The sequence below is a fragment of the Vicugna pacos genome, chromosome 13, assembly GCF_048564905.1.
Source record: "Vicugna pacos chromosome 13, VicPac4, whole genome shotgun sequence".
Lineage (NCBI taxonomy): Eukaryota > Metazoa > Chordata > Mammalia > Artiodactyla > Camelidae > Vicugna > Vicugna pacos.
This window is the reverse complement of record NC_132999.1, coordinates 36,207,959-36,235,650: the sequence shown is the minus strand read 5'-3', so window position 1 is coordinate 36,235,650 and position 27,692 is coordinate 36,207,959. Positions and strand designations below refer to the sequence as shown.

The window sequence follows — 27,692 nt, the reverse complement described above, 5'->3', positions numbered from 1 at the left end:
GAATCAAAGGGTATTTCTGGGTGTGAGTTTTTTTGTTCCTTTGTGTACATTGCTGGGCCCACAAGGATCCTTATATTACATACATGAACTGCTCTCTAGGACATGCATGTAACCACGCCCCGGGGCACAGTTCATGTATGTAACAAAAGGATCCTTGGGGCGCACACATGAGGAATTGTGTGTACATGCTGGGGGAGGGCAGACCCCAGAACAATATCCTCCCCCAATCCCATCTCAATAGGAGGAAGCCACTGGCTTCCTCCCTTTCCTGCCTCCTGCCTCCTGCGCACTGGCAAGACTGAGGACCACAGGGAGAAGAGGCGAAGGGAAACAGTCCAACAGTCCCCAGGTCTGTCCTTGCCACAACCCTCCCCCCACCTCCAGTGATCCCATCCCTGGGCCTTCCAGGCCACACCCATCCCCAGCCTCGTGGGGGCCGGGCTAGGGGGGCCTAGAGGCCTAGAAGCAGGATAAGGCCTCCCCACCCCTCTCCCCTGCCCCCTCCCACTCAAGCTAACTCATTTCCTCTTCCTCCCCAGAACCAACACACACTGAGAGCACAGGCTGAGAGGCCAGACCCAGAGCGACTGACCGTGGGCCTACGTGTCCTGGCTGGCCTGGTCAGCCGCTGGAGTATGGTCTGGCTGGGGCCTCCTTTGCTGCTCTCCATCTTCTTCCTGGCTTCTCATGTTGGTAAGTCTCCCCGCGCCTCTGCCACCCCGGCCCTCATGGCCTTGACTTTCCCCCGACCCCGAGGAAACCCTATCAACATTGCCATCAACTTCATCCACACCCTGACCCACTAGAAAGTGGGATCTGGGCCCAGAAAACCCAGGTAGGCACTAGGGATTGGGGGAAGGGAGGGAAGGAGTCCTTGACTGTGTTGAATTTTAACATCAGTGGGGAGAAGCTGGGCCCCTGGGCCCCACGAGGTTTTCATTGGAGGCTCCTATGGCCAGTGTGTGGGACTCACTCAGTTATTCATTTGACAGACATTGAGCAAGCACCAACAATATTCCAGGAGCTGTGCTAAGTGGAGGGCCATTGGTTGAGAGGCAGACAGCCTCTAGATCCTTACAATAGATTAAGTGATGCCAACATCCTATGGCTGTTGCGGGGTTTACATGGGGTAATTTACACAAAGCACTTGGTAAGGGCTTCTGAATAACCGATTCCTTCACTAACCTGCCCAAGAGGATTAAAACACAAACGCTTCCTTTGAGTGGTTCATGGTCTACTGGAGGGGCACGGGACGCAGGATGAGGACTGAACAGATAGACACAAGGAGCTCCATCCAGAGGAGCACTGAGCAGTCAGCTTACTCTGCTTCAGGGTAATAGATGGAAAGGGAGTCAGGAGAGACTCCACTAAGAGGGATGGTCTTCATTCCAGGCAGCCAGAACAATAGATGCAAGTCTCCGAGGCACAGAATTGCACAGGAGAGAAAGTTTCTGAAGGGGCCGCAGCAGGTGGGGTGGTGTGAGCAGCAAGGGGGCTCAAAAACAAGCACTGCATCCTGAGGGCAATGGGGAGCCATGAGAGGTGATAGTCCAGAGAGACACAAGGTCTTCGATGGATTCGTTTGGAGAATGAATTGAGGAAGGAGGGATGTGGCTGTCGGGATGGTCCCAGGGAGTAAGGATGAGCATTTACAAGGGTGGGCTTGGAGATGGGGATGAAGTCAAAATGCTTTGAGGAAAGAGAGTTTGCAGAATTCTTTGTGACTGATTGGGGCAGCCAGCATAATGCTTCATCGTGTGGACTTTACAGAGTCAGAAAACCTGGCTGTACCAGTTACTAATCTTATATGACCTTGGGCATATAAGTTATTTCTCTGAACCTTCCATTCACTGGCAATGAAATTAGGATAGTAACACCCACCTCCCAGGATAGTTGGGATGATAAAATGAGAGAACATAAGTAAAGTACCTGGCATATTACTGACCTCCAATAAACATTAATTATGACAGCAAGAGTATGAGATGATTTTGAAGTTTGTATCTTGGGTGGTTTTTGCCGTCTGCTGAGACAGGGCACATACGAGAGGAGCAGGTTTGGGGAGAACTGATGGAAATGCAGGCCTGAGCTGAAAGCCCGGGTAGGAGGTGAACTTGCTAGAGGAAGTCTGGAAAATAATCATTACCCACCTATGTGAATGGAAAGACCTCAAATTCTGGAGGGTGTGACCATCCAACGGAAAACAGGTGCTCAGCACACAACAAGTAGTCAGCTAATGCTACCTTCATTTACTCATGGCCGGCTCTCAAAGAGCATCGACTGATAAGCTAAGTAGCATTTAAGCTAACTAACTATTTAGCAGTGAACAGGGACAGAGTAGGAGGGGCTCAGGAAGATGTGGGGTCCCAGGGCTGAGGAGGCTCGCAGAGCTCAGCACAGGCCTGGACCCCAGCTCTACTCAGCCTCTCCCCGCTCCGGCCTCACACTGGTGCCCCAGCCATGCCGTGCTGAACTTGGACATCCCCTGTCCACACCGTGGTCTTTCTCATTCCACACCTGGATTCAGGATATGTCCTTAGCCTAGAATGGCCCTCCTACCACTGACCTCTCCCTGTCCCCATTCCTACCCTTCACTGTACTCTGCTCTGCTCTCCCAGGAGGCACCTCTTCACCCTCTTCCCCCCCCCCCCAAGGTAGGTTACATGTCCCTTCTCAGCACTCCTGCACAGTGCCCTGCATTTGACAGGCACATCCATGTCTGTCTCCCCACTGGGACTTGGAGCTCTTTGGAAGGCCAAGAGCAAGGATCATCTCCTGTCTCTGTGTGTGTTGGCCCCAAGTCTGCCCCTGGGCCTGCCCTCCCTGCTTCTGGCCTTTTGCTGGCCCCAGGGCTCTCTTCCTTTCTGCACCCTCACCACCCGGCTACAGAATTCTGCCTCTCCCGCCTTAAATCCTAGCACAGCAAACAAGTCTAGATTTCCAGAGTGTCAGGGAGGGGTCCCACCAAGACACTTCTGTTCTCTGGGGCTCTCCTAGCCTGCACCCTCATGATGAGGGGTGCAGGGGCAGGGCAGTGTGAGCAGCTCCCATTTGCAGAGTGTTGTAGAGACAGGTCAGGAAAGGGAACTGCCCGGAATAAAGTGAGGAAATGGAGACGGAGAGCATAGATCATTCTTTCTTTCCGAAGGCTGAGCTGTCCAGGGAAGCCATCTGGCAGGAGAAGAGAGAGGATGAGGCCAGAGAAGGGGCTTGTTTTCCTTTTTGTTCTTTTAGGACTAAGCAAGTTGAGGGAAAGGGGGCAGTACACGGGAAAGGGGAAAGGGACAGGAAGGGAGTGGGGTGGCCGTGCCTGATAAGTGCGGAGTCTGGGGGGGGGGGGACGAGAGGGGGAGGGCAGGGCAGGGGGGAAGGCGGGACCTCGCCAGCTCAGAGGATGTTGGTGTCTCGTCCTAGGCGCGGCGGTGGACCTGACGCTGTTGGCTGACCTGCGCCTGACCGAGCCCCAGCGCTTCTTCCTGACCTGCGTGTCCGGGGAGGCGGGGGTGGGCCGAGGCTCGGACGCCTGGGGGCCCCCGCTGCTGCTGGAGAAGGACGACCGCGTCGTGCGCTCGCCCCGGCCCTGGCAGCCCCTGCACCTGGACCGCAACGGCTCGCGCCAGGTGACACTGCGCGGCTTCTCGCAGCCCTCGGACCTGGTGGGCGTCTTCTCCTGCGTGGGCGGCGCGGGGGCGCGGCGCACGCGCGTCCTCTACGTGCACAACAGCCCCGGGGGTGAGTCTGGTCGCAGCCCGGGTGGGGTAGGGGGAGAGGGGGCTGTCCTGGACGCCTGACCCCGCCCTCCGCCCCCCGCAGCCCACCTGCTACCAGACAAGGTCACACACACGGTGAACAAGGGCGACACGGCTGTGCTTGCCGCCCGCGTGCGCAAGGAGAGGCAGACAGATGTGATCTGGAAAAGCAACGGTGAGAGGGGCATCGAAACTGGGTGGGCAGGTAAACCGGTAGGTCTGACACCCCACCACCTCCATGGCCCTCGGTGGTCCCAGTTTTGGCCCCTGACACACCTGTCACTCCACATACCTGTTACCCGCTCTGGCCAGCCTCCAGAGCACATCCTCTCCCCTGGACCAGGTCTGTAGGAAGCACCTGAATCCATCTCATCTCTAGGTCTGAGCTGTCCTACTGCGCCCAGAGGACCAGCAGCCTCCCGATCAACTACCTCTTTCTCTGTCACCCTCAAATCAGCGCTATGTTAACCCCCAACCTTCGAGTCTCCCTGAGAGTTAGCAGATGCTGTCACATAGCCCATCTGGCAGGGAGCAGCAGTCCCCATGGGACAGAAGAGAGCTGGTAACAAAGACTCAGCACAGGCTAGGGAAGTTTAGCCTCTTCCAGAGATTTGTCCAGACACTTGTAGGGGCCTGGGCAGACCTGGGGATCTCAGCCCAGCTCTGCCCCAACTCTCACCCTATCAGGCCCTCTGCCCTCCCCTCCCCAGGAGGAAGCCATTTCTCTCTGCGGCCCCGAAGATTCCTGCCCCCACCCTCAGATCCACAGCCCTTTGGCTGCCTCTTGCGTCCCTGGGCTCCTAAAAGGGAAGGATCTTTCTCTTGGGCTGGGGGTTTGCCTCCTGATGTCCAGGCCCCCTGAATTAATGAGAGATGTGGAGAGTCAGGCAGACACGCACTCCCCTAGACTCTCTATTCTGTCCTGAGCAAAGAGGCAAGAAGAGATGGGTCAGGGACAAGGACCCTAATGTTAGAGTCCACCAGTCCTGGAGGGAGAGGCTCCTGGAAATTAGCCACAAAGAAGAGGGGAAGAACATTCCAGGAGGAGGAGTGACAAGAGCAAAGGCAGGAAGCTCTGAGATACCACGGTGTTTCTAGAAGAAATACAGACAATTTAGGAATTCAGGGATGTTCGGAGTCAGGCAGGATGCGGAGAGGTATGAGGCTAGAGGGCTAAGCAGTGGCCAAACTGGTGAAAATGATGTGCTAAGGAGTTGGCTGTTGTCCTGCGGGCAGTGGCGAACTATTGGAGAGCTTAAGCAGGGGAGCTATGGAGGAATCTATTGGAAAAGAATCTCATTGGCTGTTGAGTGGAGGATGGGTGGAAAGGGGGAAGACTTGGGGCAGAAAGACTGCTTGGAAGGCTGGGAAGCTGGGAGCGGAATGGTGGCAGTGGGCGTGGAGGGAAGTGAACAGCTCTAGGAGATGAGGGGGAGATAGACCAAACAGGACTTGGTGGTTTACTGAGTGACTGGTGGAGCGTAGAGAAGAGGATGCTTCCCAGCTTTCTGGCTTGGGTACTGATACTCTCTGGTAACTTCTCCCAGGTCTGATCACTCTGCATTGCACACGTTGATGTGACGGGTTGAAGTGGGCAAAGGGAGGGGACACTAACTCTCGTGTGGCACTGAGGCCCCAGTTTATGCCCCCAGGATCCTATTTCTATACCCTGGACTGGCACGAGGTCCAGGACAGGCGGTTCTTGCTGCAGCTCCCAAACGTGCAGCCACCCTCAAGCGGCATCTACAGTGCCACCTACCTGGAAGCCAGCCCACTGGGCAGCGCCTTCTTTCGGCTCATCGTGCGAGGTCAGGAGCAGAGGGCAGAGGTGGTGGATGGCGTGGGAGGCTGGGAGCCCAATGAGTACTTCCTGTGGATCCCCAGGGCCACCCCAAGTCCTCAGCACCAGTGGTCAAAAGGGGTGAGAGTCAGCTGCTAAAAGCACATTCCTGCAGGCTGTGGGGCAGGGCACTGGGGACAAGACTGTACCAAGGAATGCCCAGGCTGCCTTCATGGAGGTGTCTGCCACGACCAGGACGGCGAGTGTGTGTGCCCCCCTGGATTCACTGGTACCCGCTGTGAGCAGGGTAAGGAGGCTGGGCAGTGCTAGGACCTAGACAAGAGAGGATGCCTGGCTGGGGGAAGACTCTTGAACCATGAGGATGGAGCTTGGAGGGTGAACATACCAAGCAGGTCCTGCACCCTGGGGCCCAGCAGAGCACCCTGCCCTGTTTCTAGCCTGCAGAGAGGGCCGTTTTGGGCAGAGCTGCCAGGAGCAGTGTCCAGGCACATCAGGCTGCCAGGGCCTCACCTTCTGCCTCCCGGACCCCTATGGCTGTTCCTGTGGATCTGGCTGGAGAGGGAGCCAGTGCCAGGAAGGTATGGGCTAGCCCACCCTCTGTGGTCCCTGACCAGACAGATAACCACAAGCTCCACCCAGCCCCTTCACTCTGGCCCTGACTTACACACCAAACCCTCCGCGGTCCCCTGCTCACTTGACCAGTGCTCTCTCCACCCAGCCTGTCCCCAGCTGTGCCCTCGTTATCCCCTGACCTGTGCCCTTCTAAGCACACCCTCCCTGTTCCCAGCCTGTGCTCCAGGCCGTTTTGGGGCTGATTGCCGCCTCCAGTGTCAGTGTCAGAATGGTGGCACCTGTGACCGCTTCAGCGGCTGTGTCTGCCCCTCTGGGTGGCATGGAGTGCACTGTGAAAAGTCAGGTATGAGCATCTCTCAAAACAAGTCAACCTTCACCAGACACATCCCCAGGCTGTAAGTCCTGTCCTCAGGGAGCTCATGGTCTAGAAGTTCTCACTACCAGCCCGCATCATCCGTACAGGGGTGGGCAGCAGCCCAGAGCAGGTGGGAGCCCAGAGAAGGCCCTGACCAGCCTGAGAGGGTCAGAGAGGGCTTCTGGGAAGAGGCACCATCTGAGATGGGATATGAAGGACAAGAGGAAGACAGCTTGAGAGAGAGGAAGGTCAAAGGGCAGGGGTTGAGGACTCAGCCTCGAGTACCAGGATGGTGGAGTGGTGGGAGGCTGGAGGAGTGGTCAGAAGAGGTCAAATCTTGGGGCCTTTGAATAGCAGGCTATAGGATTTCCACTCAATATGATAGGCCAGCAGGGAATGGTTGAAGAGGCACAGAGCCGTCAGATTTGTGTTTGAGAGAGGACCACAGCTGCTAAGTGGGGAGTGGGAGCTGGAGAGCCTGGAGGATCTGTAGCAGGGCCCAGAAACCAGCATTCCGGCTGTGAGGCTGGCGGGGTCTGGTCTCGGTGTAGGAGGATGTGAGGATAGGGAGGGAGCAGGAGGTAGACTCAGGGGCGATCAGAGGTGGGCGTGACAGCCCTGGAGGAGTCACGTGGGACTGTGCTGGCCTTCAGGCTGGGGTGACTGGGCCACAGGCGGTGCCTGCACTAAAATGCAGGACTCGGGAGGAGGGACGCCTTGGCAGTCACATGTCTGCCCCCACAGGGCCTCCAGGATGAGTGTCCCCTCTCTCCCCAGACCGGATCCCCCAGATCCTGGACGTGGTCTCAGAACTGGAGTTCAACTTAGAGACGATGCCCCGGATCAACTGCGCGGCTGCGGGGAACCCCTTCCCAGTCCGGGGCAGCATGGAGCTGCGTAAGCCGGACGGCACAGTGCTCCTGGTCAGCCCCGAGACCCCAGCCCGGGCCCCGCCCCTCCAGGCCCCAAGCCCTTGGGGCTTTCTGCAGGCTCTGCCTACAGCTCAAGTGGGGTCAGGCTGATTGCTGAGGGACCGCCATCCAGCCTCTGTCCCCTTATCAGTCTGGACAAACACGTGTGTCTGCTACGTGGTGCACATTCTCTGTGGTCTGACCCCTTACCCTGTCTCTCTCAGTCCACCAAGGCCATTGTGGAGCCAGACAGGACCACAGCCGAGTTCGAGGTGCCCCGCTTGACCCTTGGGGACAGTGGGCTCTGGGAGTGCCGCGTGTCCACATCTGGTGGCCAGGACAGCCGACGCTTCAGGGTCAACGTCAAAGGTCAGTGATGTGCCATGGCACTGGAGCCTGGATAGCAGGCAGAGCAGGCACTAGCCCATGCTGCTCAGACTGGGCGTCTAAGGTCATAGCCCAATACCAGGCAGAGAAGAAGGCCTGTTATCAGCCTGAGGCCTGGACTGGACAGTGTCCAGGCTGGAGCGCAGCTCAATCTCATTTGGAAAAGGCATCCCATGCCCCAGGAATGGGACACCCTCCAGCCTTGCCCAGGTGATGCTTCCCATCACTACCTCCCCAAAACCCCGCCCACAGACACACAATGCCTTTCACTCTGCCTCTGGGATGCTGCCTCCCCTGCCCCAAGTCACACCACAGGTCACTCAGTGCAAGGACAGGGAAGCTCAGAGGGTGACCTGCTCTGTTTCCCAGAGGTGATTCCTGATGAATAAGAGGGAACTGCCAGTGCCCAGGATTGCTCAGAGCAGAGCACCCCCGCCCCCGTTTGGTGTCCCTCACCTTAATCTCCAGCACCATAAGCCTTGACACTCACACTCCCTCCCACCTCTTGGCTCCTCTTTCCCTCCAACCCCGACACCCCCCACTTCCCCTGACATGAGCCTGAACCTCTTACTCATCTTCCTCTTTCTCACTGACAGACTCTGCTGCCCACCTGCCCCCTACTCTGCAGCCTCCTCCACCCCCAGGAAGTATTAGAGAATGATGTGAGCTGCGCACCCCTTTCTCTTCCCACTCTCCCCAGGCTTTGGACCCAGACAATCTGGCTGTGAATCCTCACCACAAATTCTAGCTCCATCACATGATAAGCAAGTCACTTAGCTCCTCATAGCTTGCTTCTCACTCTAAAATGAGAATATCAGTGCTCCCTCGATAGGGTTGCTGTGAAGATTAAATTAGATGATGCATTTAAGCATTTAGCACAGTGCCTGACACAGGGTATGTGCTCAGTACGTGTTGACGTTTATTATTATTATTAGTTAAAATGTCATCTGTTCCCCAGCAACTCCCAGATATGTATGACCTGCAGCCTGGACCCCTCTCCTGGGCTCTAGACCCATTTAGTGGGACCTCCATGTAGTGAAGGTCTGGTTCTGAAGTCAGTGTGGAAGTTACCTGGTGTGTGACTCAGGGGCCCACTTAGTATCCAACCACCTCCAGGACATGTAACCCCATGCCTGAGCCACAGGCCCCTGGGCTCCGTAGCGTCCAAGCCGGGCCTTCATCTCCCTCCAGATCAGCACTTCCTCCTGACATGAGTATTCCTGCCTGACACCACTGTTCCTTCTCACCCCCTCAGCTCACACCCCTGCATCCTCCTTGGCCCTCCCCACCCCTCTCCTAACCATCCACTCTTCTTCGAAAGTCTTCTGGAAAATATTTGGAAGAGGCAAGGGAACCAGTTAAGGTATTAACACAATAACCTGGAGAGAAAAGCTAAAGCAGAACAGAGGCAGTGACCATGGAGAGAGGAAGCCAAGCAGGAGCGCAAAGGCTGTTGTGGGGAAAACGGACTGATTTTAGGTGGCCTGGCCAGACAGACCTAGTTCAAACCCTGGCTGTGTGTCCTTAAGCAGGTTGCTCAATGTCTCTGAGCCTGCTTCATCATTTATAACACAGGGGTGAGGAGCCCTGCCTGCAGCTATAAGAATTAGAGACCATGCATGTGAAGCCTCCGGGTAGAGCAGGTGCTTCATTACCTACTACTCCTTTTTTAATTAAGAGAGTGATGAATGGTAGGGGAAGGGCAGAGAGCAGGGGGACGCTGAGATGGGTTTCAGGCCTCTCTGCCTGCCACCACACTACGCGCGGCGGGGGGGGGGCCCTTCCTCAACCCCCCACCCAAAGCATCTTACCAATAAGTACAAATGTCGTATACATCATTATGAAAATAATATTGCTATAATAAGCCATATGTGAATATTGTATACAACTTTACCATTTAAATCCTAAAGTGTTCACCTCCTTTCACATCTATTTACACTGCATTCCTATTTACTAAGTGGGGAGGAGTTTTCTTTATATAGTGTTTCATCGTTAGTAAGTCAATACCTGTTCTGTTTCTGGGACATCCTTTCTGTGCATTAAAAAATTTCAAAATTAAAAAAAAAAAAGCTGGCCGTGTCACTCCCTCACTTAACATCTTTTGGGACACCTTCATGTCCTTATTGCTGAATCCTTGCACCTCCAGCCATCCTCCCTGGGCCCTGGCCACTCTGGTCGTCTGTTAGACTTGGTCTCTCCCCAGCCCAGGGGGTCCCCAGATCTAAACGGAGACTAGCAATCTCTTTGATGCCCAGAACACAGAGTCTGCTCCCATTTCTGAGGACTGGGGGTGCTGTCTGGGGCATGCCTCACCCCAAGCCTCCTGGCAGTGCCCCCAGTGCCCCTGACCGCCCCTCGGCTCCTGGCCAAGCAGAGCCGCCAGCTCGTTGTCTCCCCGCTGGTCTCCTTCTCTGGGGATGGACCCATCGCCTCCGTCCGCCTGCACTACCGGCCCCAGGACAGCACCATGGCCTGGTCCACCATCGTGGGTGAGTCGGGAGGGAGCCAGGGACAGAGCAGGGTGGCTGGAGCGGGGCGGGGTATCAAGCATTAATGAGGGGAGGGGGAATAGAGAGGGAGGGAGACATGTAAGGAGAAGAGAGGGGCTGCAGGGAGGGTGGTGGCTTCTGGAAGGAACCGGGGCTGAATGATGTGAGCTGCCCACCCCGCCCCCAGTGGACCCCAGTGAGAACGTGACGTTAATGAACCTGAGGCCGAAGACAGGGTACAGTGTCCGTGTGCAGCTGAGCCGGCCGGGAGAAGGCGGGGAGGGAGCCTGGGGGCCTCCCACCCTCATGACCACAGACTGTCCTGGTGAGAGGCCAAGAGTCACCCCTTTCTGTCCCCCCAGGGGTCACTGTCCTATGCACTCAGGGACTGTCATGTCTTGTCCACCCCAGCGCCCCCTGCCTTTCCCACTGGAGGTTGTTGCACCCTGTCCCCTGGGGACCACTATCCTGTCCAGCTCCAAGGACCCACCGGACAGTTCTGACCCCTGACCTCTGGCCCCAGAGCCCTTGTTGCAGCCATGGCTGGAGGGCTGGCATGTGGAGGGCCCCGACCGTTTGCGAGTGAGCTGGTCCTTACCCTCGGTGCCGGGGCCACTGGTGGGCGATGGTTTCCTGCTGCGCCTGTGGGACGGGGCCCGGGGACAGGAGCGGCGGGAGAACGTCTCGTCCCCCCAGGCCCGCACCGCCCTCCTGACCGGACTCACACCTGGCACCCACTACCAGCTGGATGTGCGGCTCTACCACTGTACCCTCCTTGGCCCTGCCTCACCCCCCGCACGTGTGCTTCTGCCCCCCAGCGGTATGCTCAGGAAGGGGGTGGTGGGCTCAAGAGGAGGGGGCACAAGGGACACAGGGAGCAAGTGAGACCCAAAAGAACATGGGAGGGCATAGGATCCTGGATGGATATGGAGAGAACACAGGACATGAAAACATGGCGTAAGGAGGACCTAGGACGTCAAGCACACATGAACACAGGGAGGATGTGACAGAGGATACGGGATGCCAGGAGCATGTGGGCAGAGGAGAGCATGGGGAGGTCGCAGTTCACGTGGAGAACAAGAGTCACGGGGAGCATGTAGGGCCCCAGGAGGACATGGGACTTGGGGGAAAACAGATCTTAGGGGGCACATGCGGGAGACCCAGGGCACTGGGAGGATCTGGACCACCGGGAAGACTTGGGATGTAAGGAGAACCAGGGGAAGCAGAAGCTCAGGGAGAGGAATTCAGCCCCGGAAGGGAGGAGGAGGCTGGCGGGGTGGCTCGCATTCTGGGTTCTGCAGAGCAGGGGACACAGCTAGAGCGGATCTATCCGACCCCGCAGCCACGCGGTCTGGCCCCATCTGAGCCCTGCCTTCCCACCCCCGTCTCCCCAGGGCCCCCAGCCCCCCGACACCTCCATGCCCAAGCCCTTTCAGACTCGGAGATTCAGCTGGTGTGGCAGCGTCCAGAGCCTCCGGCTGGGCCTATATCCAAGTACATCGTGGAGGTGCAGGTGGCTGGGGGCTCAGGAGACCCGCTGTGGATGGACGTGGACAGGCCCGAGGAGACGAGCACCATCGTCCGTGGCCTCAACGCCAGCACACGCTACCTCTTCCGCGTGCGGGCCAGTGTCCAGGGCCCCGGCGACTGGAGCAATGTGGTAGAGGAGTCCACCTTGGGCAATGGTGAGAGGGCAGGGCCAGGGGGAACTCCTGGGCCCTGGGGTCAGTCTCAGTGCTCTCTCCATCCACGTAGCCCCTGCCTTGGAGCTAGAGCATCCTAGGCCCTTCCCAACAAGTCACTTGAGCCCTAGTACTGGGGACCCTGACTCTTCCTTTCTTATGACCCCTTGTCCTAGTGCTGGGAAATCGTATCATTCCAGTGACCCACTGGCCCTAGGCCTGGCACCCCGGCTCCCTCCCTGGTACTAGAATCTCTGATCTCTCCCTCTGTGTGACCCCACATTGGCCTCTGAGTTCCTTGACCTGTTCATCCCTATGATCTACCTCTCTTATTGTGTCCAGGGCTGCAGAGCGAGGGCCCAGTCCAAGAGATCCAGGCACCTGAAGAGGGCCTGGACCAACAGCTGGTCCTGGCTGTGGTGGGCTCTGTGTCCGCCACCTGCCTCACCATCCTGGCTGCCCTCCTAACCCTGGTGTGCATCCGAAGAAGCTGCCTGCATCACAGACGCACCTTCACCTACCAGTCGGGATCGGTCAGTCCCCTGTACCCGCCGCAGGGCATGTGTGGGCAGACCCTGTGTGTATGTGTTCCTGTCTATGTACACCCCAGTATTTGCACACAGCAAGTGTGTGTGTGTGTGCGCGCACCCACATGAGTGTTTATGTCACAGGTATAAGACTACACTCAACAGCGCACAAGGATGGGATATATAATTGACTTTATTTCTCTAGAATTGAACTCAACTTATGAGCTCTCTTATACTAGTGGCAAAATATTTAATATCCCCAGTTCAGAATCACTTGGTTATGTCCATGTTTCACTGTGGTCAGTTCAGGATCCTCCTCCTCCTCACTCAGGCCGATGGAAGCCTAGGAAGCCTGGTGCCACACGGGGAACAGGTGGCCTTCACGCCGGCCTCTGTCCCGGCAGGCCCTCCTGGGCTGGGGAGCCAGCCTCTGTCTGCAGGCAGCCCTGGCCGATGTCCTCAGCCCTTCTGTGGCCCCCTGCCAATGGGGCACTCACACTGCAAGTTCTTCGTCCCAGCCTCCATCCTTGTGGATCCCAGGGCCTCCTGGGGGAGACTCAGAACTCCCAGGTGCTTCCTTGTACCCTGGGGAGGGCAGCATATTCTGTGGCCCTTAGACCCGCTGCTGCGGCCGTTCTAAAGCCCACCCACGGCTGTTTCTATCGCTCTTGCGTTGAGCTCAACCTGCAGCTTCACCTGTCACTCCTTGAGAGAGGAAACACACACCTCCACTCTTCTTGGCTTCCCTGTAAACCTGAGTTTTCTGTCCTTCTGTGGTCCACGTCCCTCGAGCCGGCAGGCCCACACCAAGGGGGATGGGGGTGGCGGGCACAGGCGCCTCTTCAGGGACCCAGTGTCACCTCCTCTCGTCACCTCCTCCCACCTCTCTCCCCTCTGGGATCTTCCCCACTGTTGTCACTTACGATTCAAACTGCGCCCTTGTTCCTCCATGCCTGGGCGCCTTATATTTACAGCCAAGCCTCGGCATTTCAGAAAAAAAAACCTACAAACCCCTCTTCTCTCTCAAGGGCTGATCCTTGTGATAGAAAGCCTAGTGTCTGAGCTATTGTCTCTGCCATGCCTTTAAAAAACTCCCTTCAGGGATTCAATCAGCCTCTTTGTTCCAGGCTGCGTTGGCCTCCCTCTGAGGTCAGTGCTCACAGAAAGCTGCCACTGCTATAGTGGGGGGAGGGTTCTGGGAACCACCGTCATAGGAAGGAGGTGGGAAGGCAGCCTGAGTGTGTATATATCCTATCATACATCAAGATGTACCCCTGCTACACGTGCCTGCGTGCAGAGGGGTGTGTGTGCAGGAATGCACGTGTACCTCCCTGTGATTGCCCCGTGTGTAGGCCTGTGTCCCTGACACGTGTGTCCCTCTGCTTGTGTTCCTGTGTGCACATGTCTGTGTGTACCTCTCAAGGATGCCCCTGCATCCTGTCCACCACTAGAACATGTGTGTGCAGTCTGGCGTGTGCCTTCAGCTGTCCATGTTTTGTGTGAATCTGTGTTACCCATGTCCTCAGCCCTCACCCGTCAGGCTGGGCTACAGCTCACTTTGGAACCCCTCCCCCCAGGTCGGTCTTAATCCTTCTCCGGTTCACACACTGGCCGCTCCCGGGGTCCTGTTCGGCTGTGTCCTTTTCCTGCCCAGGAGGCCCAGCTCCTGCTCGGCTGGGGGCAGTGGATGCGCCTCTTTGTTATGCTCTTTCTCTGTTCGGGTCCTAGGGTGTTCTGAGAGCGAGGGTGGCTGTCAGGTGGGTGGACAGGGTGATCTCTGCTTCTGCTGCTGTGAAGAAAACCCCTCCACTGGCTCCCAGCAGCTCCGGGCTTAGCATGGAGCAGGTGCTCAGTAAGTGTACCCTAGCTGACCGCCCAAGGCCGGAACCCTCTCCACAGCATCCCTGGTGACAGAAAAGCCTGGCTGTGGGATCAGCACAATCCCAGGAAGCTCATTGCTCCCCATCACAGTTCGTTGTTTTAAATGTTAGAAATACCATCCTTTCATTGACTCATGTCATGGCTTCTAGCAGTTTTATCCACTCCTTGTTCTTTCAGAGCCCCACACACCTGATCCCCAGGCTGCGGCCTCTGCATTTCTCTCCTTGGACATGGGTCCACCCAACGGCACACCTGTGCTCCATCTCATAGGATTCTGTCTCAATATGTGTCCTCTGTCTGTCTGTCAGTCCCTGGCTGGCCACCAGGATGCCCTCTGTCTGGGTCTCTGTCCATTTGTCTGACCACCCTTTGTCTGTGCACCTTACTGCCCCTGGCTCTTTCGTGGACTCTCTGCCCACTTGTCCCATCCTATGAAGGGTGAGGAGACCATCCTGCAGTTCAGCTCGGGCACCTTGACACTGACCCGGCGGCCAAAACCACAGCCTGAGCCCCTGAATTACCCAGTGCTGGAATGGGAGGACATCACCTTTGAGGATCTCATTGGGGAGGGGAACTTCGGCCAGGTCATCCGGGCCATGATCAAGAAGGACGGACTCAAGATGAACGCAGCCATCAAGATGCTGAAAGGTCCGCTGGGAGTGAGCCTTGCCCCAGCCCAGACCCTCTCCTTTGTCCCACAGACCCCAGCACCACCGCCCTCAGCTCCTCCAGCCACTGATCCCAGCCCTCACCAGCCTATGCCCTTTCTCCAGGCTTATGTCTGGCAAAAGTGATACTGGGTTCTTTACACAGAGTATGCCTCTGAAAATGACCATCGTGACTTTGCGGGAGAACTGGAAGTTCTGTGCAAATTGGGGCATCACCCCAACATCATTAACCTCTTGGGGGCCTGTGAGAACCGAGGTGAGCCCCCAACTCATCACAGACCCCTTCTTCCAACCCCCAACATCAGCCATCACCTCCATATCCGTAGCTTGTGGGGAGCTTCGGGGCAGCTAAACATCGCTACTCATTCTCCTTCGTGCTTTGGGGTCTCTGTCTAGCACCGTGGGGAACCTGCTGCCACCCCGGGTTGCCTATGTATCAACCACCACCCTGTGCTCCTCACCTCCCAGGTTACTTGTATATCGCTATTGAATATGCCCCCTATGGGAACCTGCTCGATTTTCTGCGGAAGAGCCGGGTCCTGGAAACTGATCCAGCTTTTGCCCGAGAACATGGAACAGCCTCTACCCTCAGCTCTCGGCAGCTGCTGCGTTTTGCCAGCGATGCTGCCAATGGCATGCAGTACCTGAGTGAGAAGCAGGTGTGTGAGTATGAGTGTGTGTGTGTGTGTGTGTGTGTGTGTGTGTGTGTTGGGGGAAGGTGGGCTAGAGGGATGAGGGGAGACCACAGGGATGACTTCAGGAGATAAAGTCAGCAGGCTCTATTTGGATGTGGAATTGAGAAATAGAGAGGAGAACATGACCTCGACTTGCTGGCCTGGGTGAGTGGGTGAGAACACAGGACGAGAAGCAGGTCTGGAGAAGGTGTTGCTTTCGAAGCATCCGAGGGATATCTTGGTGGAGGTGTTGGCTTAGCGGTTGTAGATGCCAGCCTAGAACGCAGTAAGGAAGCCTGGGCCAGAAATAACAGTCTGGGAGCTTCACCATAGTGATGCCAGTGGCCAGGGATGGGTGAGACTGACCAGGAGAGGATAGAGGGTGGAGCAGGCAGGGGAGGCCTAAGCCCCAGTTCAAGGACACCCTGCTTGAATGGAAGGAGAGACAGTAGCAGGAGGGGATGTGACATGAGGGGTCCACTTTAAAGTTGGTGAAGTCTTTAATATCTTTGAAAACAGAGGGGAAGGGTCCAAGGCAGAGGGAGGTCTTGGAGGAAGGTGGAGCGCCCAGTGGGGAGGATCTGGAACTCAAGAGAGAAGGTCACTTTGGGCAAGAGAAGGGCCTTTCCACTCTCATCAGTGGGGTGGGGGTGGAAGAGGTCCAGACTGAGGGGGATAGGAAGCATGCAAAGAGGGAAGGTGCAGTGTGGTCACTGGGGAAAAGCCCACTGTTGTTCCAGGAGAAGGATGCAGCCTGAGCTTGGCTGTGGCCCAGGTCACAAGAAGGAAGGGATGACAGCCAGCACTGTGGTTTTTCTCAGGCAGGAGTTGCTGATCTAGGATGGGGCCTGGGTAGGTGGGAAGAAGAGTAAGGGGCTACTAGAGGCATGAAGGGGCCCACGAAGGCAGCCGTGGGGCCGGACGCCCCCCTGGCCCCACAGTCCAGGGCTCACACATCCCGTCTTCCCTGACTTCTGACCATGCCTGCAGTTCATCCACAGAGACCTGGCTGCCCGAAACGTGCTCGTCGGAGAGAACCTGGCCTCCAAGATTGCAGACTTTGGCCTTTCTCGGGGAGAGGAGGTTTATGTGAAGAAGACGATGGTAAGTCTCATGCAGTCCTCCCCATCAGGGCCGGTACCTGGCTCTGCCCCCCAGAAGCTGCTAACCAGGCCCTTCCTCCTCACCTGATCCCTTCAACCCACTCTCTCCCAGGGGCGTCTCCCCGTGCGCTGGATGGCCATTGAGTCTCTGAACTACAGCGTCTATACCACCAAGAGCGACGTGTGAGTTTGAGGGTGGGGAGGGGCAGGAGGGTTTGGCCCCCAAGGACGCTTGTAGGTGTAACTGGACACACCTCAGACATGTCTCATATAGTCCAAAGCATGACTTGGCCGTCCCTAGGGTGTGTTCCCAGTGTGACACAAGTGTGACACAGATGTGTCTTGGGTATCAGTGGCCATGCCCAGCATCTTGGTTGGAAAGTCGGGGCTAGCTGGAAGGAGTTTCATCTTGGAAGGTGTTTCAGGAGAAGGATTGGAGTATGAGTGATTTAGGGCTGGGTTTGACTCAGAGACTGGGGGTAACTTGGAGAGATTTGGGGATGCTGGTAGATAATGCCTGGGTAAATGGAGAGACCACTCAAAGAATGCTTTCACCTTCCTCTCTGACGAGCAGGTCATCTCCACCTGAGGACCTAACCAGAGCATGAACCCCCCAAGACGCCCTCTCTGTGCTCCCTCCCCTAGATGACCCCTGCCCCTCACTCCTACCTCCAGGGAACCTGGCCTGCCCAGTGCTCTGGCCCTGGCTCTGCCCCTTGCCCCCAGCCTTTTGGCCTAGCCTGCCCGGCTCACTGTTCGCCACACCAACACCCCTCTGACCACTGCGTGTCTACCTCCTGCTTCTGCCCCAAGACCCTCGAGCTTCCCTGCCTCCACTAGAACTCCCACCCTGGTGCTACCTACCTCTTACCCACACAGATGTTGTTACAATGTAAGAGGCAGCTAAGAGCAAGAACCCTGGAGCCAGACTGCTAGGGTTTGAATCCCAGCTCTGCCACTTACTAGCTTTGTGACCGTGGGCAAGCTAGCTCGCCTCTCAGTGGCTCAGTGTCTCCATCTATAAAATGGGGATAATAATAGTCCCTATATCATAGAGTTGGTGTAGGGTTAAGTGAATTAACATATGCATTGAATGATCGGTGCCTGGCCCACAGGAAGTGCACAGTAAAAATGTTGAGCCTGGGAGGGGCTGTGAAGAAGCTTCAATGGAGCAAAGACAACACTGGCCAAGGGCATGATACTTGCAGACACAGGGAGGGGCTGGGAGGGGCTGACAGCTGGGCTAGGTAGACATTGAGCTGCTGAGCCCGAGGGTCTAGAAAATAATACAGTGTGTCCTCCTCATTTCAGTTGGTCCTTCGGAGTCCTCCTCTGGGAGATCGTGAGCCTTGGTGAGTCCCTCACCCCATTCCCCTGGTGCCCCCACCTTCGCCCCCACCCCCACCCTAGGCCCTGGCTGAGAGAGCTCTGCCCCTCCTGCAGGGGGCACGCCTTACTGCGGCATGACCTGTGCCGAGCTCTATGAGAAGCTGCCCCAGGGCTACCGCATGGAGCAGCCTCGCAACTGTGACGACGAAGTGTGAGTCGCCTCAGCCTTGAGCCCCATGACCCCCGCCACCCCAGGGGGCCCTGACCCTCATCTCAGCGATTCCCCATCTGCAGGTACGAGCTGATGCGGCAGTGCTGGCGGGACCGTCCCTACGAGCGACCCCCCTTTGCCCAGATCGCGCTGCAGCTGGGCCGAATGCTGGAAGCCAGGAAGGTGAGGAGCCTGGGGGTGATGGGGGCTGGGGTCACCAAGCCCTCATCGGAGCCAGACTGTGTCCCTCTCCCCACCGCTAGTGGCACCACAGTCCGCCCGGGGCCCTAGGCCACAGCCCCCTCTCCAGCTCTCACTGGGCTGGGCACTTGGCCCCTGTGAACTCTTCCAAGGCTGCTGCTTAACCTCAGCAGCAGATCCTTCCCCCAGGTTCCAGGTCCCAGGTCCCAGGTCCCAGAATCCCTGCCTGTCCTCCTCTGCTGGGGCCATCAGCCCATTCTCATCTGGGACACCTCTCCTCACCTGGCACAGAGCCAGAGTGGAATAATGCATGAAAGGTCAGCTAACCAAGTGGGGGATGGATAAATGAACGGTATAGTAACTGAATGAGTGGAATCAGAGGATGGATGAAACAATAATCATACGAATAAATACACAATTAAATAACTGAATCTAATACCCATATCAATAAATTATGAGATAAATGTAAATGAAGAAATACATTAAAATAAATATGCAAAAAGTTCTTCATATGAATTAATGACTAAATACTTAGAAGAATAGTAAACTATCTTAAGAAGGAAGGTATGATCAAATAACCATATATATGGGTAAATTATTAAAGATAGCCTTATGAATAGATAAGTAAATGAATGAATGAATGCATGAGCAAACAATTCATTGAATGAGGGCAGGAAAAAACTCCTATCCAACAATTGTGATGAGGATCTCTCACTTGCGCCCCCCACCTGTGGTCTGATGACTTTGCTTGTCTGGGCCAGTGAGGACCACCCTTGGCCATGGGGTCATTTTGAGTCTCCAGAACAAATCAGTGTCTCTTCAAATACCCCAACCACATGGAAGTCAAGGACCTCCAGGCCAGGGCACCCCCATCCCTGGCCCGCCCCTCCTAAAGCTTGCTTTGCTCCCCAGGCCTACGTGAACATGTCGCTGTTCGAGAACTTCACGTACGCAGGCATCGACGCCACCGCTGAGGAGGCCTGAGCTGCCATCCAGCCAGAACCTGGCTCTGCTGGCCAGAGCAAACTCAGCTCTCCAACCTGTGACTTCTGATCCTTGCAGCCTGAGCTGCCTCGAGGAATTGCTTTTTAACTTAAGGAAGAAAAAAGGGGAATCAAGGGATGGGGTGGGCTTAGGGGAGTTGGATCCTCATCGTTGCTGTTGCTCCCAGTGCCTCCTACGTTACTGACAGCTGCCCTCACATCCTTCCTTCCAGTTGGGCTGCTCCACATGTGTGCTCTTCTGTTCCCTGCACTCAAACCCCGGCTTCAGCTCCTCCACCCGAGCCAGCACTCACACCAGCAGCATGCCCTGTTCAGTTCCTCCCCTCTCCCTGCCTTGTAATCAGAAGAAATAAATGCTCTAAGAAGCTCCATTCCATGTCTGCCTATTACCTCTGATCAATCCCAGGGAAAAGTTAAACCAAAGAAGGAAAAACTCGACTTTCCAGGAAAAGAAATTAAACTAGTTATATTGCCATTATTCCAAGCCCTCTACTGGGGTTGCCTCTCCATGATGGGAGATGTTCTGAAAGACCCACGTTACACATATATGGCCCCACATCTCTGTTACAATGAGAAGTCCAATTTGCCCCTGGTCTCTTCCCTGCTTGGCAGCCTCTATCATCAATATGACTCCCTAAGTAGCTGCCAGCCTGGGATTCTTTGCTCTGTCCAAAAAATTCATCCCAGGATTGGCTCTAGCCCAGCCATAGCTGAAACTGATTCTGGTCTGTTTTGAGCCCCAACTTCCTTACATCTCTAGGCAGCCTTCCCTGACTTGGTAGCCACCTTACTTCTTGGCTTGTGGGCCCCAGAAGAAGAAGGCAGAGGTTACTTCCAGTTTCAGCCAGCCACAGTAGGATCCCTTTGCCTTCCTCAGGGTCTTCATAATGTTCGGGGAAGCTGCTCCCTGTCCTGAAAGCTAGTCCCACATCACTATTCCCTGTTGTGTGGTCTTCAGTTTTGCCCATCCTTCGAATTTGTCACTGCTGGCCTCAGATTTCTCTCCCACTGGTTCTTAAGAAACAAGACTTGTTTTGCTTTTTTTTTTTTTACAGTGAATCATATAAAATCAAAGAAGACATGCTATAGTATGGCATTGTGATTAACAGCTTAGATTCTAAAATCACGTGGACCCATGTCCAAGTCCCTGCTGTATCACTTACTATTTCTGTAACCTCGGTCACATCACTTAACCTCTCTGAGTTTCAGTTTTCCCTTCTGAGAAAATGGGGTTAATAATAGTTACCTCACTGCTGTTAGCACTAGATGAGACAATATTTAGTCTCAGTTTAGGCAGGAACATTTTTCACAGTACTGGAACTTGGACATAATAAGTGTTCATTAAGTGTACATCATTACATACAAATGCAAGAAATTGGAGGGTGGGGTGGTGATGATCGGAATCTGTACTCCAGAAAGACTTGAATGGTTATTTAGAGTGTGGAACTGAATCTAAGAAGAAATTAACTGGATTAAATGGGTAGCTGTGCAGGATGGGGGAGATGAGATTTGCTAGAATGAAATTTTATTTCAGATCCACTGCAGGGATATTGCCAAGTCCAGGATGTGGGGATTGAAAAGTCATCCCTGATGGAGACCAATATGTAAACAGAGATGTCCCTGTGGGGTAATACATATGTAAACAAACAATAAAATTCAGTGGGGTGTACTCTAAGAGAGGACAGGACCTGGGGAATACATAGAATGGAGATGGAGTTTGGAAAGCTTTTGCAAAGAAGGTGATATTTTAATCCGGGCAAAGAGCGCACCAGAGTAAAAGATGTGGCAGAGGAAACAGCACCCTGACGTGTAGTATGTTCAGGAGATGCAAAGGATTCCCTGTGGCTGGAACAAAGTTGAGAACACAGCTCCATGAGGGTAATGACTCCAGAGGGGTGACAGGGGCCAGCGGGGCTGAACTTTGCAGGCAACATTAAGGATATGGGTCTTTATCCTAAGGGCAGAGGGCAGCCATGGAAGAGCTGGATGAGGGGTTGTGTCATGATCAGATCTGCATTTTTGAAAAGATCATTAGCTACTACTACATGGGGAATGGATTACAGAGGAGCAAGAGTGAAGGTGAGGACATAACCTATACATTAGATAACAGGTAAAATGGGCGAATTCCTAGAAATACGAGACTCAAGAAAAAGTATCAATCTGAATAGACTAAGAACAGTAACTAGATTGAATTAGTCATCAAGAAACTCCCTACAAAGAAAAGCCCAGGCCCAGATGGCTTCACTGGTGAATTCTACTACACATTTAAAGAATAAATACAAATTTTCCACAAACTCTTCCAAAAATCAGAAGAGGAAACAATAGCTCCCAATTCACTCTGTAAGCCAGTATTACCCTGATACTCAGAGCAGACAAAGACATCACAAGAAAACTATAGACCAATGTCTTATGAATAAGTCACAAAAATTTCTCAAGAAAGTAATAGCAAACAGAATCCAACAACATATAAAGAGGATTATATCATGTAACCAGATGGGATTTATTCCAGGAGTGCAAGATTGCTTTAACATCGGAAAACCAGTTAATGTAATACGGCATCGTATCAATAGAATGAAAAACAAAAACTACATGATTATCTCAATAGACACGGAAAAAGCATTTGACAAAATCCAACACCCTCTGATGTTAAAAAAAAAAACTAAAACTAAAAATGGAAACTTCATTAACCTGATACAGAACATTTACAAAAACCCACATCATACTTAATAGTGAAAGACTAAATGCTTTCCCCCTAAGAACAGGAACGTGACAAAGGTATCTGTCTCCCCGCTTCTACTCACCACTGTACTGGAGGTTTAGGCTGGGGCAGTTGGGCAAGAAAAATAAATAAACAGCATTCAGACTGGAAAGGAAGATGTAAAACTATCTCTGTTTGCAGATAACATGATTGTGTATGTAGGAAATCTAAGGACTCCACTAAAATACTGTCAGAACTATTAAATGAGTTCAAAAAGGTTGCAGGACATAAGATTTATATACAAAAAGCACGTTTCTTTCATACACCTGCAATGAACAATCTGAAAATGAAAATAAGCAAACAATTCCATTTACAATAGCATTAAAAAGAATAAAACACTTGGGAATAAATTTGGCAGCAGGCAAAACTTATACTATGAAAACTACAAAACATCAGTGAAAGAAATTAAAGCAGATCTAAATGAATGGAAAAGCATGTCGTGTTCATGAATTGGAAGACTTGATATTGTTAAGATAATAACACTTCTCAAACTGATCTACAGATTCAATGCAATCCCTATCAAAATGCCAGCTGGTTTCTTGGTTAAAATAGACAAGCCGATTCTAAAATCCATATGGGATTGCAAGGGATCCAGAATAACCAAAACAATCTTGAAAAAGAAGAACAAATTTGGAGGACTGACATTTCCCAATTTCAAAACACACTTCAAAGCAATAAAAATCAAGATAGTATGGTACTGGCATAAGGATAGACAGATCAATAGAATCGAATTGAAAGTCTAGAAACAAACCCACGTGCCTATGGTCAATTAATTTTCAACAAAGATGCCAAGACCATTCAGTGGGGAAAGAAGAGTCTTCAATGAATGATGCTGGGACAACTGAATAGCCATGTGCTAAAGAAAGAATTGGACCTCTACCTAAATACCATAAACAAACAAACTGGATCAAAGACCTAAATCCAAGAGCTAAAACTATAAAATCCTTAAAAGAAAACATAGGAATCAGTCTTCATTACCTCAGATTTAGCAAGGAATTCTTTGATATGACACCAAAAGTACAAGTAACAAAATTAAAAATAAATAATTTAAATTAAAATTGAAAACTTTGGTGTATCAAAGGACATTATCAAAATGCTAAAAAGACACCCCACAGAATGGGAAAAATATTTGCAATTCACATACCTGATAAAGGACTTGTATCTAGAATATATACGAAGTCTTACAACTCAACAATAAAAAAAAAACCATATTTTTAATGAGCAAAGGATCTGAATAAACATTTCTCCAAAGAAGATATGCAAATGACCAATAAGCACATGAAAAGATGTTCAACATTATTAGTCATCAGAGAAATGCAAATCAAAAAAGTAAGGAGACATCACTTCATACCCATTCGGATGGCTATAATCAAAAACCAGATAATAACAAGTGTTGGCAAGGAGACATTAGAACCCTCATACACTGCTGGAGAGAATGTAAAATTGTGCAGCCTCTTTGGAAAACAGGCTGGCAGTTCCTTAAACAATTAAACATAGAATTCCCATAGGACCCCATACTTCCACCTCCTAGGTATACAGCCAGGAGAAATGAAAACATAGGTCCACACAAAAACAGTACGCGAATGTGCATAAAAGCATTATTCGTAATAGCCAAAAAGTGGCAACAGCCCAAATGTCCCTCAACTGATGATGAATGGATAAACAAAATTGATATATCCACACAAGAGAATATTATTCAGCCATGAAAAGAGAATGAAGTACTGATACATGCTATAGCATAGATGAACCTTGAAACTACCATACTGAGTGAAAGAAACTAGCCACAAAAGATCATCTGTGTATTGTATTTGTTTGTATTTCATTTGTATGAACTGTCCAGAACAGCCAAGTCTGCAGAGATATAAAGTAGATTACTGGTTGCTTAGGGCTGGGAGGAAGATGGGGGGATAGGAGGGTGAGAGCTAAAAGATACAGGATTTGTTTCTGAGGTTATAAAAATGATCAAAAATTGTGATTGCATCTATCTGTGAATATACAAAAAAAAGTTGAATTGCACACTACCTGGAAGAATTGTACGATATGTGAATTACATTCCAATAAATCTGTTAAAAGAGGGAGCGAGTGTGAAAGCAAGGAGCTCGGTAAGAAGTGATGGTGTGGTGTTGAGTTGGAAGAGACACTTCAGTGAAAGAATGGACAGGGATTGGCCATGGGCGTGGAAGGAAAGGGAAGAAGGCGTCTTGGATTATCGCCAAGCTTCTGTTTAGATGACTGCGTGGATGGACGTGCCAGGCACTAAAAGAACAAAAGCAGATGATACGTGGTACTTCATTGCCAGGCACTGTTCCAAGCACTCGGCACCCATGAATTCTTCCCTCTTCAACAACCCTATTGGGTAAGTACTATCATTATCATTACCATTTTGCAGAAGAGAAAACAGGCTCAGAGAGGTCAAGTAACGTAGCTAGAGTCTGGCAGCTAGTAAATCGCAGAGTTGGGATTCAAACCTTAGATGTTCTGGCTCTGGAGTTCTTCTCTTAGCCTCAGTACTTTGGTACCTCTCTGGCACAGGGGACAGGGCCAGATTGGGGTATAATACAGCTTTCAAATCCAACGCAAACAGTTTGGTTGCATACTGCAAGCCAGGTCTTGGGCTCAGGGAGGGCACCTTCCCTCACCAGAAGAGCCCACATTTCCACTGTGGCACCATCAGACCCAGGGCTCCACTGCAAACAAGGCAGAGAACTGTCGGTCACAGCACCTGGACCCTCAGCCTCATCTGCCCCACACCCATGTAGCTTCAGTCCTCACTGCCTCCCTCTACAGCTGTAATCTCACAGGGGCAGGCCTGAATTGGACCAGGGTGGGAGCAAGATCATTTCCCAGAGAAACGATGGAAAAGGGAAGAGGGAAGGCCATGGCATGCCCCCTGAAGCCCCACGAGGCCGGCAGCAGGCAAGGCAAACCCAAGCACTTTGTCCAAGAGGCTGCCCTCCAGCCGGTCCTGGGCTGTAGCAACGGAAGTCCCACCCGTGAGCCCTGAGTCATTCCCCTCGGGCCCCAAGGAAGGGGTGATTTCCTGAGCAGCCCAGCCCGCTGGGCAGCTCAGTCTCCTCCCGCGGGCTGTGCATCCCCTTATCTCGCTGCAGCCCTCTCCCAGGGCTTGGCCGGAGTGGTCTGGTCTTCATGTTTCCTCAGCAGGAAACATGGATTCAGGGCTCAGAGAGAGCCCAGCAGTGCAGGAGCACGAAGGGCTGACCAAACTGGGTCCCCTGAAGCTCCCTCACTTGGGGTTCCCTGCTGGGCACCCAGGGGTCCTTTTCCCAGTTACCTGAATGAAGCCTCCTCTGATGCCTGGTTTGAACCCAGCCTCATCCTGTGGGAGGGGCTCCGGCCTGCTGTGGCCCTGTGCCAGGCACGTAATGTTAAAAAAGTGACTACAGTGGAGGGAACAGGAGCCCCAGTCAGAGGTGTCCATGCTGTAGGTATCAATCAGGACAGGCTTTGGAGTCAGACAGACCCGAATTCAAATCTCAGTTCTACCCCTGAATCGTGACTTGGGACAACTCAGTTAATCCATCTCAGCCTCCACTTTCTCTTGTGTCAGGTAAGGACAAGGGCACTTAATCGAGTCCTTGTGTGATGTAATGAGACAATGTACTAGCACAGGACTGGCAAACCCAACTTTTACCCCAGGAGGAGTGAGTTTAGATGACAGTCCTCTCTTGGCAGGGTTCACATCTTGTCTAGCTAAGGTGGAGGTATGCATAGCTGTTCATCTATAAAAGCACCCCAACAGAGGCACAGAATTCTAGAGAGACTCGGGGGAAGGAAAGTGTGTGTGTGTGTGTGTGTGTGTGTGTGTGTGTGTGTGTGTGTGTGTGTGTGTGTGTGTGTGTGTGTGTACTGAAATCTCCTCAAGGCTTACAACACTTTGGGGCTACCTTTTCCATTTGTATCCAGTTAGAATAGCCCCGTCTGTACTCCACGTCCTCTGGGATGTCCCTGCCCTCCTCGGTTTTTGCTAGGACTCATCTGTCAATCTGAATTCCTGCTTCTGCTAAATTCTGATCACTGGGTTGCTCACTTTCTGAGACCAGCATCCTCTCTCAAGTCCACGGGTATCGTTACCTTTCTCCCCTTGTTCCTAAAACACCACGAGTATAAGGTTTTGTGTATGGAATGCTTTTATGGAGTATTTGGGGATGCTTAAGGGAAGCTAAGCTTTCACAGAATAGGGGGTACACGTAAAACTAAGTACTAGCCATCACTGTTCTGCAATTTTCCTCCTACAGTCCCTCCACTGGAATTTCTCACTGGTAAAGATTTCTTCTCCTCAGGTTGCTACCGTTCACGTACAAGCTCACCCTCGCCCTTTTTTCCCAGAGTTACACACCTTAGACTCCAAAATTCTCATCAATTTCATATTCAGCAAATGTAATTCTCCTTCTTATCAAGGCCATGCCCAAGGGTTCACCAACTTGTTTCTAATCCCAAAAGAGCTACGAGGCCTCTGAAAAGATGTGAAATTGCCTTTTTCTTTTTAAAATAACCCTTTTCCTTCATTATTATCCTTGGGATTAGTCTCCTAAGAAGTAATGACTCGGGGGAGGTCTTGAATCACAAAGACAGTTCCAACAGGATGAATAGGCTGGACTCTGTGCTCAGGGGAGCAAAGAAACAGGGCCTGTGGCAGAAAAGGGGTTGAGCTTGGGGAAGAGTGAAGGAAGGATCACGAGGGAGAGAATCCAGGAACGGGGAGGTGAGAGGTGTAAGTGCTTCTGTTCCAACATCAAGAGATGAACCTTGCAGGGAGGGTATAGCTCAGTGGTGGAGTACATGCCTAGCATGCAGGAGGTCCTGGGTTCAATCCCCAGTCCCTCCACTATAAATACATACATACATACACCTAATTACCTCCCCTTCCCCCTGCAAAAAAGAGTTTTAAAAAAGAGAGACCAAACTTGGTCTCACCTAGAGCCGTGAAAGGATTTTAAGCAGGGAAAGAATAAAAACAAATTGGAGCTTCAGGAAAAACAGGAGTAAAGAGATACCATACCATTTGTCAACTATAGAAATGGCAAACTTAACAATGACAACGGTCTGGGGGAAATAGAGTGCCTTAACACACTGCTCGAGGTGGGTGTCAGTGGAACAATGGTTCTAGAGAGAAGCTTGGCAATGCTGGGAAAGAGATGGGAAGGTGGAAAATCCAGGTGCCCAGAGCTACCTATCTGGGGCTTTCTGATGGGATATCAGTGGCAGATGTTGGGAGAAAGAGGTCAAGGGCACAGGCATGGGCCCTGAGAGCCCGATTCTCTTCCCAATCACTGTTCAGTGACATCATATTAGTAGCTTGAAATTGGCCACGTTGGAGTATGTACACCACAAAGAGCAGCAAATGCTACAAAACAGGGCTCCCCCAGAGAGC

The 27,692-nt window shown here is 52.7% G+C and overlaps 1 protein-coding gene across 3 annotated transcripts; it reads left to right on the top strand.

Moving 5' to 3' along the window:
- The first annotated feature begins 304 nt into the window (after positions 1 to 304).
- Positions 305 to 19,913, top strand: TIE1 (tyrosine kinase with immunoglobulin like and EGF like domains 1). 3 transcript variants are annotated; one of them, XM_072974620.1, is made up of 24 exons: positions 306 to 349; positions 540 to 693; positions 3,412 to 3,729; positions 3,811 to 3,921; positions 5,399 to 5,554; positions 5,702 to 5,833; positions 5,985 to 6,125; positions 6,335 to 6,463; positions 7,253 to 7,398; positions 7,611 to 7,755; positions 10,104 to 10,262; positions 10,450 to 10,587; positions 10,786 to 11,082; positions 11,657 to 11,947; positions 12,287 to 12,477; positions 14,790 to 15,000; positions 15,166 to 15,276; positions 15,489 to 15,679; positions 16,685 to 16,798; positions 16,910 to 16,980; positions 18,109 to 18,149; positions 18,241 to 18,337; positions 18,421 to 18,520; positions 19,451 to 19,913. In XM_072974620.1, exons 2-24 carry the CDS (start codon positions 636 to 638, stop codon positions 19,520 to 19,522), a joined length of 3,420 nt encoding a protein of 1,139 aa, XP_072830721.1. In that variant the 5' UTR covers positions 306 to 349; positions 540 to 635; the 3' UTR covers positions 19,523 to 19,913. The 3 variants fall into 3 exon arrangements, with proteins under 3 accessions (XP_072830723.1, XP_072830721.1, XP_072830722.1); XM_072974621.1 differs by lacking the exon at positions 10,786 to 11,082; XM_072974622.1 differs by lacking the exons at positions 18,109 to 18,149; positions 18,241 to 18,337; positions 18,421 to 18,520; positions 19,451 to 19,913 and having other exon boundaries at positions 305 to 349; positions 16,696 to 16,798; positions 16,910 to 16,943.
- The last annotated feature ends 7,779 nt before the right edge of the window (positions 19,914 to 27,692 follow it).

Bases quoted from the DNA above. Each gene is read 5' to 3' on its own strand.
- TIE1 (XM_072974620.1), top strand. From the start codon at position 636: ATGGTCTGGCTGGGGCCTCCTTTGCTGCTCTCCATCTTCTTCCTGGCT. The intron at 5,555-5,701 runs GTCAGGAGCAGA...ACATTCCTGCAG, and splicing joins CTTTCGGCTCATCGTGCGAG to GCTGTGGGGCAGGGCACTGG. The intron at 11,083-11,656 runs GTATGCTCAGGA...CCGTCTCCCCAG, and splicing joins TGTGCTTCTGCCCCCCAGCG to GGCCCCCAGCCCCCCGACAC.